This window comes from Dipteris shenzhenensis, chromosome 13, assembly GCF_047967505.1.
Source record: "Dipteris shenzhenensis isolate YYH24624 ecotype China chromosome 13, Dip_SZ_1.0, whole genome shotgun sequence".
NCBI lineage: Eukaryota > Viridiplantae > Streptophyta > Polypodiopsida > Gleicheniales > Dipteridaceae > Dipteris > Dipteris shenzhenensis.
Window position 1 is genome coordinate 35,853,714 of NC_141608.1, and position 12,556 is coordinate 35,866,269.

Here is a 12,556-nt window from a genome sequence, read left to right on the forward strand (position 1 = left end):
GAGGAGAGGGGAATGAAGAGGCTAAGGTAGACTCTCCATAAGGAAAGAGGGAGAGTAGCTTCCTTTGGCCTCCCTCAACCTCATTCCCTTGGAGAAGCAAGGAGGAAGGAAGAGAGGAGAGCTGGCTCTGATACCATATGTTGGAGCATAGAGGAGTAGGGAGAGGAGGTAGGGTAGAAAGAGGATGAGGAAAGGCAAAGAATGCAAATAATGGAAATGGAAATGGAAACAATTGAAAGAGAAATGGAAGTACTAAATCAATGAAAGACTTACATTGAGAAAGCTTGATGTTGACTCCTATGATGTGACACACAACACAAGTACAGCCTCATATAATCAAGGCACTAGACACTAGAATACCAAAGTGCATATGGGGTATCTCCCAATATGACGCGTGGCATCCATAGGCCACACTAGACTAAAACAAGAATAAAACTCACTCAACTTGACTCCATTTCCTAACACTCCACTCATTGTCACACTTTCATGCCGTACGCTGCGAGCAAGTCCATGACACTAAGCGAAGGTGGACAGCTCCAACCCTCGAAATTGTGGACACACTTACCCATTTGGTACCCACTTCTTCCACAGTCCTCTGTTTAGGATCTCTTCCCATGCCCTCCCCTTGCAACCCCCTACTTTCCTCTTTCTCCACACATCGACCAGAGGCATGTTACTCCCCTAGCCCACAACACCATACGTCATCCCACTCCCCTTGATCCGCCATATATCCGTTATCTAATCACCGCATTCATACCGGTGATTAAAGATGCGGTAGAGAGGAAATCCTTGCAGAAGGAGAAGATATAAGGGAGCATTCAAAAAGAGATTTCTCAAGCACCGCCTAAGAAATTAAAAGGAGGAGACCCATTCCTAAAATGACAAGTTTAAAGAAAGCACAACAATAGAAACTATGTTTTAGACACATTTTTAGGACTATCCCACTTGAAATTCTCCTATCAAAAGAAGAGACTAGTACTTCTAATAGATCTCCACAGAAGCAGCTGCATACGGTACATGTGTTTGGGCATTGGAAAATATAGAGAGGTGGAGGTTTATCACAAGGACTGTATCCAAATGTGTTGGTTCTCTTTCATAATTTCTTGAACTATTCATCAATTATGAAGTTAAAGTTCCAAAGGACCCACATGCATACAAGTACATGGTATCTTTAGCTACAGGCAAGAGCAAAAAAGCTTCAAGCACCATGATCATGTGATCATGTTATCAAGGTGGAAATTCAAGTCTGCAAAGATGCCTCAACTTAAGGTTGGCATATCCTCAAGTGCGTATTAGGGCAAAGACAACCTTTAGGACTTGGTATGAACGTTAAGAGTTCAAAGTAATGCCATTCGGTTTGACTAATGCTCTAGCTACTTCATGACTATCTTGAGACAGAAATTTACAGCCATATTTATAGATGATATCCTAATTCATAGTTAAACTAAAAGGCAGCATCTTCAACACTTAAGACAAGTGTTCCAATTGCTAAGAGAACACTTTGTTTAAAAGGAATCCAAGTGTGAATTCTTTGCAAACGAAGTAAAGTATTTGGTACATATTACAGCCCAAGCTGGAGTTCATATGGATCCTAATGAAGTCAAAGCCATATTAGAATGGCCACATCTAATAAACATTCCTAGATTTATTGGATTCTATTGTCGATTCATTAAGAACTCTGCTAAATGATCTGTTTTGATGATGGATCAACTTGAGGAGAAGAGAAAGACCTCATTTGAGAAGAAGCCCAAACAAAAAGTTTTGAAAATTTTAGAATGACTATAGCTATAGCTCTAGTATTGATAGTAGCGGATCCCAATGAGCCATTCACAGTTGAAACAAATGCTAGAAGCTTTTTGGTAGGTGTAGTTCCTTTATAAATCGGTCAACTAGTTGCCTTTGAGAGTTAAAGGTAGACCCCGCACAAAAAAATTACTGAGTATAAGAGGAGTTATATGCCATAGTCTATGCTTTGAAAAAGTAGAAGCATTATTTATATGGTACCAAGATTGAAACCCAAGAAAGTATCAAATAAATTTGTAAGCAATCAAAAAAGCTTGAAGGAGTGAGTTAATGTATGAACTCTACCCTTATAGAGTAGATAATCATCTTCTATACAATAGTTCTTCATTTAAGTGCAACCTTTGCCAATCTTTGATGTGTCACCGTATGCGTATGACTTTCCTTTTGGTTAAGCGGATCCCTCTCCTTAATTGCTTTCCATACTTTGGATTATGGAGCATCATACTTTGGAATATGGAGCATCAGGCTCACTTTTTCCTGTTAGGGTTCTAGGTCTTCATTTTGGAATTAAGTGAAGCTCAATTCAGGAACCATTGGCATTTGGCTAGGGGAATCTGCTACAGCATTAAGTTTCCCTATCAGATACCTCAAACTATCTCTCAACCGAGGTCCCATGGGTTTGGAATTGCATGCAGCTGCCTGCATACCCAGGGATCTGTATCTCATTTCTCTTTATTTGTAATATAACATACCCTTTCTCAATGTGAGAACAAATGAAGACAAAGACTATTAAGAACATCATTAACCATATACTTAAGAGCACTAACCACATGTTCAACTACACAAGTAACATGGCCATATACTTCATGACATCCGCCCTCATTAGCAAAATACCACCCCAACTCTCCATAGACCTAGTAGCAAGGCCAAAAGGAAGAGAGCTAAACATTTTTATAGAAAGAAAATCTACGATAAAGGAAAAAATAGAGGGGTTACTTTCAAAGGCTCATTACTACCGGGTTTATCAAAGGCTCATCCCTACCGGGTTTATTGCCTATTACAGAAGTACTTCTCAAAACAGAGTACAGTTCTCTTGGGATCTTGGGGGATGGTTTGTCCTTCAAGGTCTTGGAGGTGGGTTTGGCAACGTGCATGTGGCCCTCCTTTTTAATCATATCTTGTAAATCTTCAATTGCCATCTCTAGCACCTCTTCCTTAGGCATCCCCATGTATCTAGTATCGATGTCGGCACCACCTTTCAAAGTGGCCAGAACGAGATGTGCTCCCGACATAAGCATGAAACTGACTTCATGCTTCATTATCTCAAAATACTGGCAGAATAAACACTCAAAGTACTCTACCTGTTTCTAAATTTTGCTAACCATGTGTTGATGTGGGTTTTTGGTGAGGAGAGTTTTGAGGTAGGCGATGGGGAGGAGGAGATGCTTGTGATGAACATCTTCAATGGGCCTGTAGTTAATGACATGCTGCTAGTAATAAATGGCACTAAAACTAATCAAAAAATACCTTTGGGATATAAAATTACATGCGAGCTCAAGAAGCTACCATGCTGGTGACGGGTCATTAACTGGTAGCACGCTGTTGGCATGAAATAGTGGGTGTCTAGCACCCAATGCATTAATAGAGCAAACATATGATTTATCCGTGGATGTTGAGTAAGGCTTTGGATGATGGGAGCCTTCAACTCTTTTAGATCACTCACCAGTACTTTTTGTAATGCTTCCACTAATTTGAATCTGCACTACTTTCCTTTGTTGTCACTCTAATAACAATACCTATAAGTGTGCATTTATCTGTCCCAAATAATGTTATAATTGGGTGCTAAATTCTTTACGAATGTCATGATAGTCCAAGGATAGACATCCAGGAATGCAAGAGACTTGTGCAATATTGAAAAGGCAGTTTTCTTGGCCTGGAAATGGATAAGGACATCCAAGGTTATGTAACAAAGCATGCAAAATAACAAGTCAGTAAAGCTAAATGCCTTACATCCTTTCATGATTCCATCAGAAAGTATATGCATTTTATTGTGGGATTACCTAGGACACACAAAGAAACAAAGAAATAAAGTCTATTAATGTCTGCAGAACCAGTCTAGGGAACAGCAAAAACCAGCTAATACATTTGTTCAAGGAGGACACAAGGCAGCTCCCAAGGAGTACATAAAGCGACTATAAGGTACCTATATTGTAGTCTAGAAAATAAAACAATAAACAGCCATACATCAGTTTAAGAGTACCCATTTTCCATCCTTCCTACCAGCCTTGACCTTGGCCAATTCCATTTCCTTTTGGTTCAACGGAGCTCATCTGGGTTCTTCAGCTATCCATATCTTGGTCCCTTTCAGCTTGTAGGATTGATGAAGAAGCTTGATTCATATATCCCATATGCAGAGTTGTAATCACGGCATGCCCTCCAGAGTGGCAAATATTGGCCGTAGAATCTGTTCCGTCTTCATCTTCTTCTGGCCATTCAATGCTAGGGTGGCTGTTTTGAGTGTGATAAAGTCTGAGAGTCCTTGCAGGTCTGCATTACCTCAGCAATTAAAGCTTGCTTCCCATGCCCTTTGATGTCCTCGATTCGAGCTACCAAAGCTTCCATCTGTAACCTTAGTTCCCATACTTCTTGCTGTAGATAAAAAATCTGTTCTTGGGGGCCAATGTATGGGCTGGTTAAGGCACCTATGTCTTTGCATAGGGAGAGGATGTTGAGATAACAACTGTTGAGTATAGGATTGTGCCGGCCACATTCGAGGTTGCAGTCCATGCCAAAAATCCTAGAAAGTCTTTGACTATGGAAGCTACATGTCCTAGACATCCCCTAATAAGAAAACATAGAAAGTTCATACACTAAGATATCCATGAGCTTCCAATACGAGACTCACCCTTGATAGCTATGATGATCATACACATTGATTCCATTAGACTTAAACTCTGTTGTTAAATTTTTTGTGTGACTTCAGAGGAGCGCAAAAATAATGCCTACAAGTCTGTAGCCATGTCCAAGTTCAATAAACAGGAAGTATTCATTTTCAGAGGCTGTCCATTTCCATAAAAGTTAAACAGAGAGTCTACTCAATGCTTTAAAATTATCAATGGAAACCACACCTGCTGCCGCTTTGAAATTAGCACATACACAGTTTAAGATCCAGAGATCATTGGCGTTTTCTGCATCAAGTTATAACAGCTGTGCATTGATATATACAAGAACTCCTAAATTGGTTCAATATATGTTAATCTATTCAAGATGAGTGTACAGGGTACAAAAGATCATGCAAACCTCCTTCAGGTCCTATTAGGAGCAGACCATGCCAGTCGCTTTTCATACTAGGAAGTGCTTTAGCAAGAGGACTTGCATCTGCATCTGCCATAAGCACCACCTGAAACGTAGCAATCTGCATGAAAACATGGTCTTCTGTCTAAGTGTGGCCCAGTTCGATGAAAGAGAACATATAGCATACTTGAAACTGCAAATTTTGACAGTGTGTGGGGAAGCTGGGCTTAATAAATTTTACTTCAGAAAGAAGAGAATCCAAATGCCTTGGAGTTTTCAAATCCATAAAATGTAGTCGCTGACCTGAAAAGGAATAGACAATACATCAAGTTCTCATACATATGACACATCTAAGTATTAATATTGAATAGAACCACTTGTTATTCAGATTTGTTTGTTCCTTCTAAGTTGCCTTTCATGTTTTGTAGAAGTACATTGTTTGGTAGCAGCCACAACCATGCGACTCCAACGATCGTTTCGACCTTTGCTAACAACAGGAGATCTCATTGTCAGAATTGGAATGACACTCGTTGCACCCAATTCCTGCGCATATAAATAGAAAAGAAAAGAATGCATCATCATACACACCATTTCTCTTCAGATGCAGGCGAAAAACAAAGTATACTTTATAAGACTAGAATCTATTCACACAGAAAATTCAGAGCCACAAAAAAGTTTTCAAACACTCCAACAATATTCAAAATTTGCCCTACTAAACCTCAAAATAACATGGTTCTACGGCAAAGACTCACCGTGCATTTTTCAATGAGCCAGTCCCCGCGATCACCTTTCAATGACCCTGCAAAAGCAAGTCCCCCCAAAAGGGAAAAAGAATCCAACATAACAGAACAACAAGAAGCAGACTGAATGGTTACTGAGGGAGCTGAAGTTGCTATAATTATCACAACTTATAACCATACAAAGGATTCATGAAAGAAATTTTGAATACTCAAGAATACACCAAACAATCTTCCTTCCCAAGGACCATTTTAGGGATATTTAATGAAGATATAGTTGTCCATACATAGGAACTCAATTATGTTCCCTTCTCTGGGCCTTGTTGTGGGTGTGCCCGTGCCCCATGAGGGTAGCGTAGGGTAGGGTGTAGATCTGCCCACCTGGAGGGCTTGTGTGGCCACCCTGCAGCCCCAGTCCTATGGGCTCTTTTATGGGCAGAGGTGGGCCGACATGCTGGTCAGCGACCTAGGGCTGCTGGTCGGGTTCATAGGCAGGGGGTCAGCCCCTACGTGGCTCTTGTACAGCCCCTTTGTAGCGTAGGAGGGGGTCGGACCCCTAGAGCAGCCCAGTCAGGCCAGGAGGCAGGGGCTCCAGCCCCTTTAGAGGGCTGTGCAGCAGCCCCTTTATGCTGGAGGCCAGATCGGCCAGCAGAGCCCTAGTGGCTGGCCAGGGCAGGGGATCAGCCCCTAGCAGCCCCTTATAAAGAGCAGGAGGGGTTAGCCACTAGGGCTGTGGGTCGGCCCACATAAAGGCCAGTCAGCTCCCTGACTAGGGGGGGCTGGGGCTATATCTAGGCTCCTCGTCATTTGTTCTTGTCATCTCAGTGTGGTGCCTCTTGAGCAGGCTTGTGCATCTCTTGTTGGAGCAGTTCAGCCCTATCTATTGCAGAGGTTTTCCCCACTGCTTGGGGGTTTTTCGTGAGATCACTTGCAATTCTCTCATATCTCTCTCGCCTTTTCTGTTTGGCGTGTGAAGTTGGCTCTCTCTCTCTTTACTTCCATTCAGTTCCGTTGCACTTCTCACATGGTATCAGAGCCAAGGTGGGCTAGAGACCCCAGGTGTGGTACGCAGACTTTGAAGGGTGTTTTCAGATTCGAAGGGAGGTTTTCTCAAGGGCGGGACAGCAAGGTGTGAAGGTCTTGTAGGCTCATAGCCTCTTCATCACCACATCCAGCCCTCTTCTCCCCTTCTTTCCGTCCATCCCCCTCTCTCCTTCTATCCATCCACACTCTCTTCTCAGTTTCATTGCCTCTTCACTCCAACATGGCGACCCTATCTGAGATGGCGATCGAACGGTCAATTGGATGGCCTTGATTACGGAGTTTGGAGGTAAATGATGGAGTCCGTTACAGTTGACAGGCCTGATCCCCTTGCATCCAACCTTGGGATCTTGGAGCAGAAGGAGGTCGAGACCCTATCTCAACTCGGGGACCGTGTCAATGCAAGGGTAAGGTCATTCATCTTTCTTAATTGTACTCCACGGGTGATTAATCACGTGAAGCACAGGACAGTAGGCCAAGAGTCTCTGGGAGCAATTGGCGTCCATGCACAATCGAACCTCTCCCATGAAGAGGGTTTCCTTGGAAGTCCAGATGAGGCTGTTGGATCCCAAGCAGTCTTCATCGATGCGGGAGCACATCAACAAGTTACAAGAACTTCAGCAGGAAATCCTCCAGGCGGGGAAGCAGATATCTTCCAAGGACATGGCCATAACTCTACTGTCCCAGTCATCCTCTCGGTACGGCACCTTCTATTCGTCCTTGATAACCAGTGGAAGGATGAATGCGTTGACCTTGGCGGAACTGGTCCCGATGGTGCTTCATCGAAAGGAGAGATTTGTGGATGGTACCTGTGAGAGTCAGCCTGAGGCTTTAGCAGTTGAGGACGGGTTTCTCCTGGGGAAAAAAGGTTGGAGGTCGACATCTTCTGATGTCACTCTAGTGAGAGAGGGCCTTGCTCGTGGGTGTGCCCCCCCAAAGAGAGGTTAGGATAGAGTACACCTTTTCAAATCACACCTGAGACCACTTATGTCTGTGGTACAGAGAGAGGAGAATGCATGACATATGTGGATATGAATCCAGCTACAAGATGCATGACCAATCTTTATTACGGTGTGCTATTTCCCCCAAGTTACAACATCTTAAGCACGTAAGATCACCACCACAGAGGGACACAGCCCATATAAGACGATTGACATCACGGAGTCCTCTACGTAGGGAGATATCCTCCTCCTTGGGAACTTCAATGCACACATAGAGGATATATAAGTGGGCTTGCTTGACTTTGCATCTGATTCCCTTATAGTAGTGGAGCTAGATGCAATAGAGCTCGGGATAGTGAGGCATTCAGCAGATGCACCACATGTGATAGGGTATGGGCGAAATCTATGCAGTCCATGATTTGATCGTATTTAACAGTCTCCAGAGATGGCTGGGCTCACTTGTTTCCCATGGACTACCTGCTCGGTCCCTTTGCCTTTGCCTCACAATATACGACTTTGTTGCGCCTCCTCCCCCACTCGATGCTAACCACTCATACCTAGCCTTTTATATCTATGCCACTATGCTAGTCACATGGAGGACCCCTTCCATGCCCACTTGTGTCCAAATCCACCTTGACCGTGCCCTTGATCCCCAGTCTATGTGAGCCACCTAGCCCGAGAGCTCCCGGCTCTACTTGGAGATGATGTAGACCTCGCCCACGCCTTGGACACCCTTGTCTTAGTGGTACAAGGCACTACCACCAGATCTTTTCCCACGACTCAATCAGCACGTGTCAGAGCTGGGAAGATGCCTCAAAACCCTTGGTTCAACGACTACAGAGAGATGAGAGCTCACCTCACATGCGAGCAAGCCTTAGGCCACATGACATCAGCTGAGGCACATTGGATCTCACGAGTCACAATGATTCACACATCGAGAGGCGAGATTTCCTCACACACAGGATAGATGAGTTGACTAGATCATTTCAAGAGGGAGATCCTACCATTGGCAAGGGCTTCTATCAGAGTGGAAGATGCCTATTCCCACAGATCTAGATGTTTGGCTCACATACGCATGCTCTCTCTATGACATCCCGATGCAGGCACCACCTGATATGTCATCTAGGCCCAACCCACTACTTGTCATTTATTCACTGCACAGAATGTACGTGCTGCACTCTGTCAGGTCCATAAATAGAGAGCACACGATCATGAAGGACTACAAACTGAGCACTTTGCACATGGGTAGGAGGTCTTGGCTCCAATTCTAGCACAAATGTTCAACCATGCGGTTTGCCACAGCTTCCCACCTGCTTGGAGCACTACCACCATTGTTTTGATACACAAAGCACGAGATGCCAGGACACTGGGAACTACCGCACTCTTATGATTGGCCACACTTTGGCCAAGATTTATGGATCGGTACTAGAGAGGGAAATCAGTGGCCACACAGAGGCTCATGGAAAGCGGGCTCTAGGGCAGGGAAGATTTCAAAGACAGCATTTCACCCCAGACCACATCTTCACCTTAAGGGCGCCAGAAAGTATACGCTTGTTTTAAAGACTTTCAGAAGGCCTTAGACAATGTCCCACGATCCCACCTGATCAAAAGGTTACAGGAGGTGCGGATTCCAAAGATTATGATTTTGGGGGTGTTAAGCCTTACGAGTCCATCAGAGGGAAAATTTGTGCCCCAGGAGGGCTATCAGATTGGGTTGAGAACATGATCGGGGTGAGGCACGAATGCCCCCTTTCACCAACTCTCTTTGGGCTCTACATTGATGAGATCACATATTTTATAGATCACCTAGGAGGCGAGGGATCCCTATTGGCTGACCTAATGATACAAATACTACTATACACAGATGACACAGTCCTCATATCATCTTCAACAGAGGGATTGCAGAGACATCTAGAGGCCCTAGAGGTGAGAGAGAGAGAGAGAGAGAGAGAGAGAGAGAGAGAGAGAGAGACTTGACAATTAACCTTCGGAAGACCAAGGTTATGATCTTCAACATCTCACGTGCAGTGCTTCACCAACATAGCTTCACTTACTTAGACTCACACGAGTGGGGGGTGCTATGGCCCGACTACAGAGACAATGCTTCCAGGCTCACTTTCACGACCCACCGACAGAGGGCTAGCTTCTCGACATCCTAGTGAGGTCGACTGGTGTGTATGCAACACCTTTTTGGGGGAGCAATCTCTCGACGACAAAGTGGAGGAGATTTGAGCGGCTACAAGTGATATGGGGTCTAGGCTGATTCGAAGTAAGCCCTCAGTCCCTCATCAAATACTCTAGGCAGAGTTTGCCATGACACCTCTCCAAGTTGATGCAATTTTTCAAACAGTGGCATTCCTCCACAAAGTTTGTGGACCTACCCCACTTGAGATTGTCGAGGTTGGCACTAGAGTCATCTAGATGGCTAGCAGAGAGTGAGGTTGATACAATATGGTATGCACAAATATCCACATGGTTTGCCAATCACGGTATTCAGATGAACCGGCTTCCCCCCTTTCATTACAGCATGGATGCAATGCCCGAGTCAATCCCCCGTATCATACGACTAGATCTTCTCCAACTCCATACATCTCAGACTTTTTGGGGAGGGAGGGGAAGTTCCCCACCAAGATTCAGTTCTATTTCGACCACAGATGGACTCATCGTAAGAGCATAGGAGGATGGACTCATCATCAAACCCCAGTACCTTGAGGACAGAGGAGTCTCACATGCACTAACAATTGCCATTGGACAAATATGGGTCCCTCCCATCACCTAAGGATCGAGTCAGGGAGAGCTACAGGTATACCCAGAGAGCAGCGGGTCTGCTGATTATGCACGTTAAGGAGGTCAAGACAAAGGACCATTTTCTATGTATCTGCCCAGCCTACAATGAGATCCGGGGACGATACCACTGCCTCTTTCAGGAGGGGCACAGATTCGGGCCACTCTCACGATTGATCCACTTCCATGACCAGGTCTGCATTGGGCTCTATATGATTGAGATGCAATGACATAGGGAGACACTATTGCGACAGATCAAAGAGCAGCATGGGTGACCGCGCCACAGGATACTTCATTTTTTCTTCGCCCAAGGGCTGCTCGTCAGGCTCAAGCAGAGGTGTGCATGGTTGGAATAGTTCTATGGGACCCCCTTGCACGAGTACGGAGGACACACTCAACGGCACGAATTGTCCCCACTGGAAATTGAAGAAGATTTCCGATGGCAGTGAGGCATACCCAGCCGACCAGCAGAAGAAATTGAGGCCACGGTGCTATGCTTGCGGAAGGAGAGGGTATTTCGCCAAGGATTGTCAGTCCAAAAACAAATCTAAGGACCAAGACAGGGCATCATATTCATCCTCATCCCAATTTGGTGGTTCTAAGGCAGCAAGCGTTGCCAAGGATCTGGTTACACCAACTTTCTAGCACTAGCTACGGGTCCCCCCAAGGGTCACAGCCAAAGAGGACATGTGGGGGAGAGTGTGGGCTGATAACAGCCCCTATCAGTTGAAAGTCTAGCAGATAAACTGTGACGATTTATTGCAAGCTTCATTTACTGATGCAATCTTCAATTTCTGCAAGCTTCATTTACTGCAAAAACCCTCTCTCTCTCTCTCTCTCTCTCTCTCACAGCACTAGGGCCCAGGACAAGTTGTTGGGCTGGACCCCCCCAAGGTCTTTATTTATGAAGAGATAATCTAAGTACAGAGTTCAGCATCGAGCTGTTCTTACAAAATTCAAAACGTGAATAGTTTTTACAAAGAGCTCAAAGCTCATTCATTTGGCAACATGCCAAATGTCAAATTCTACTTTCCTAATTACATGCCACTAGGGGCAACTCTGGAGTCTTCGAAGCACTTGGTCACGTGAGTGATCTGCAAAGCGCTCGCCTAGCTCCATATTGCTAAGTTCTTCAATCATTCTTAGTACTTGCAACCATTAACTAGAGCGCACAACCATGGCACCCATTAATGGTCAATGCTTTGTATTATTGTAAGCAAACTCCACCAATGGTAGGTACTTTTCCCAGTCTGAACCTTGGTCAACCACATAGCATTTCAACATATCCAATGCTGTAGAATTTGCTACCTCACTTTGACCAACTGTCACTTTGACCAACTGTCTGGGAATGGAATGAAGAAGAAAATTTCAGATTCATCCCCATATTATCAAATGAAGCTCTCCAGAATAGACTGGTCATTTTGGGATCTCGATCACTGACAATGGACTTAGTCATACCATGGTGCTTAAAGATCTATGCCATGATAAGATTAGTCATATGATCTCCCTTAATAGTTTTGCGAACCGGAATGAAATGAGCTTGCTTGTTGAATCCATCAATGATAGTCCAAATCCCATCATTCCTTGACTTTGATCTTGGCAAATCAAAAATGAAGTCCATCGCCATACTTTCCCACGGTGCCTAAGGCACGGGAAGTAGGCCAGGTGCCTTCCGTCTATCATATTTAACCTTCTAACAAGTAAGGTATTCTGTGACAAACTGGTGTATATCTTTCCACATCCCTGGCCAAAAGAAATACCTCTCTAGCGCTTGAGTTGTTGCTGTAATTCCTCTATGCCCACAATAGGGATGTGCATGGCATTCCTCCAAAATCTTTTCCTCATCTCCTAGGTGATGCATAGGCAGTCATCTTTCCCATCTTTCACGGAATAGTCACTGGTAGACTGCCCCTCTTGCACTTTCTGTAAAATCTCACCAAAATCTACATCATTAACATATAGCTCCCTCATGTCTTCCAGATCCCGATGATAAGCAATAGGTACATTGTTCACCTG

General features: G+C 44.4%; 1 protein-coding gene across 2 annotated transcripts in view; it reads right to left on the minus strand.

Moving 5' to 3' along the window:
• Positions 1-12,556, minus strand: part of LOC147895351 (methyltransferase) — a 57,941-nt gene that overhangs the window by 23,129 nt on the left and 22,256 nt on the right. For both annotated transcript variants that reach the window (XM_087383778.1, XM_087383777.1), the window contains exons 5-8: positions 5,790-5,836; positions 5,472-5,580; positions 5,279-5,340; positions 5,044-5,158 (exon numbers count right to left, since the gene is read on the minus strand). In XM_087383778.1, the coding sequence (XP_087239904.1) occupies positions 5,044-5,158; positions 5,279-5,340; positions 5,472-5,580; positions 5,790-5,836 (333 nt within the window). The remainder of the gene's footprint in view (positions 1-5,043; positions 5,159-5,278; positions 5,341-5,471; positions 5,581-5,789; positions 5,837-12,556) is intronic.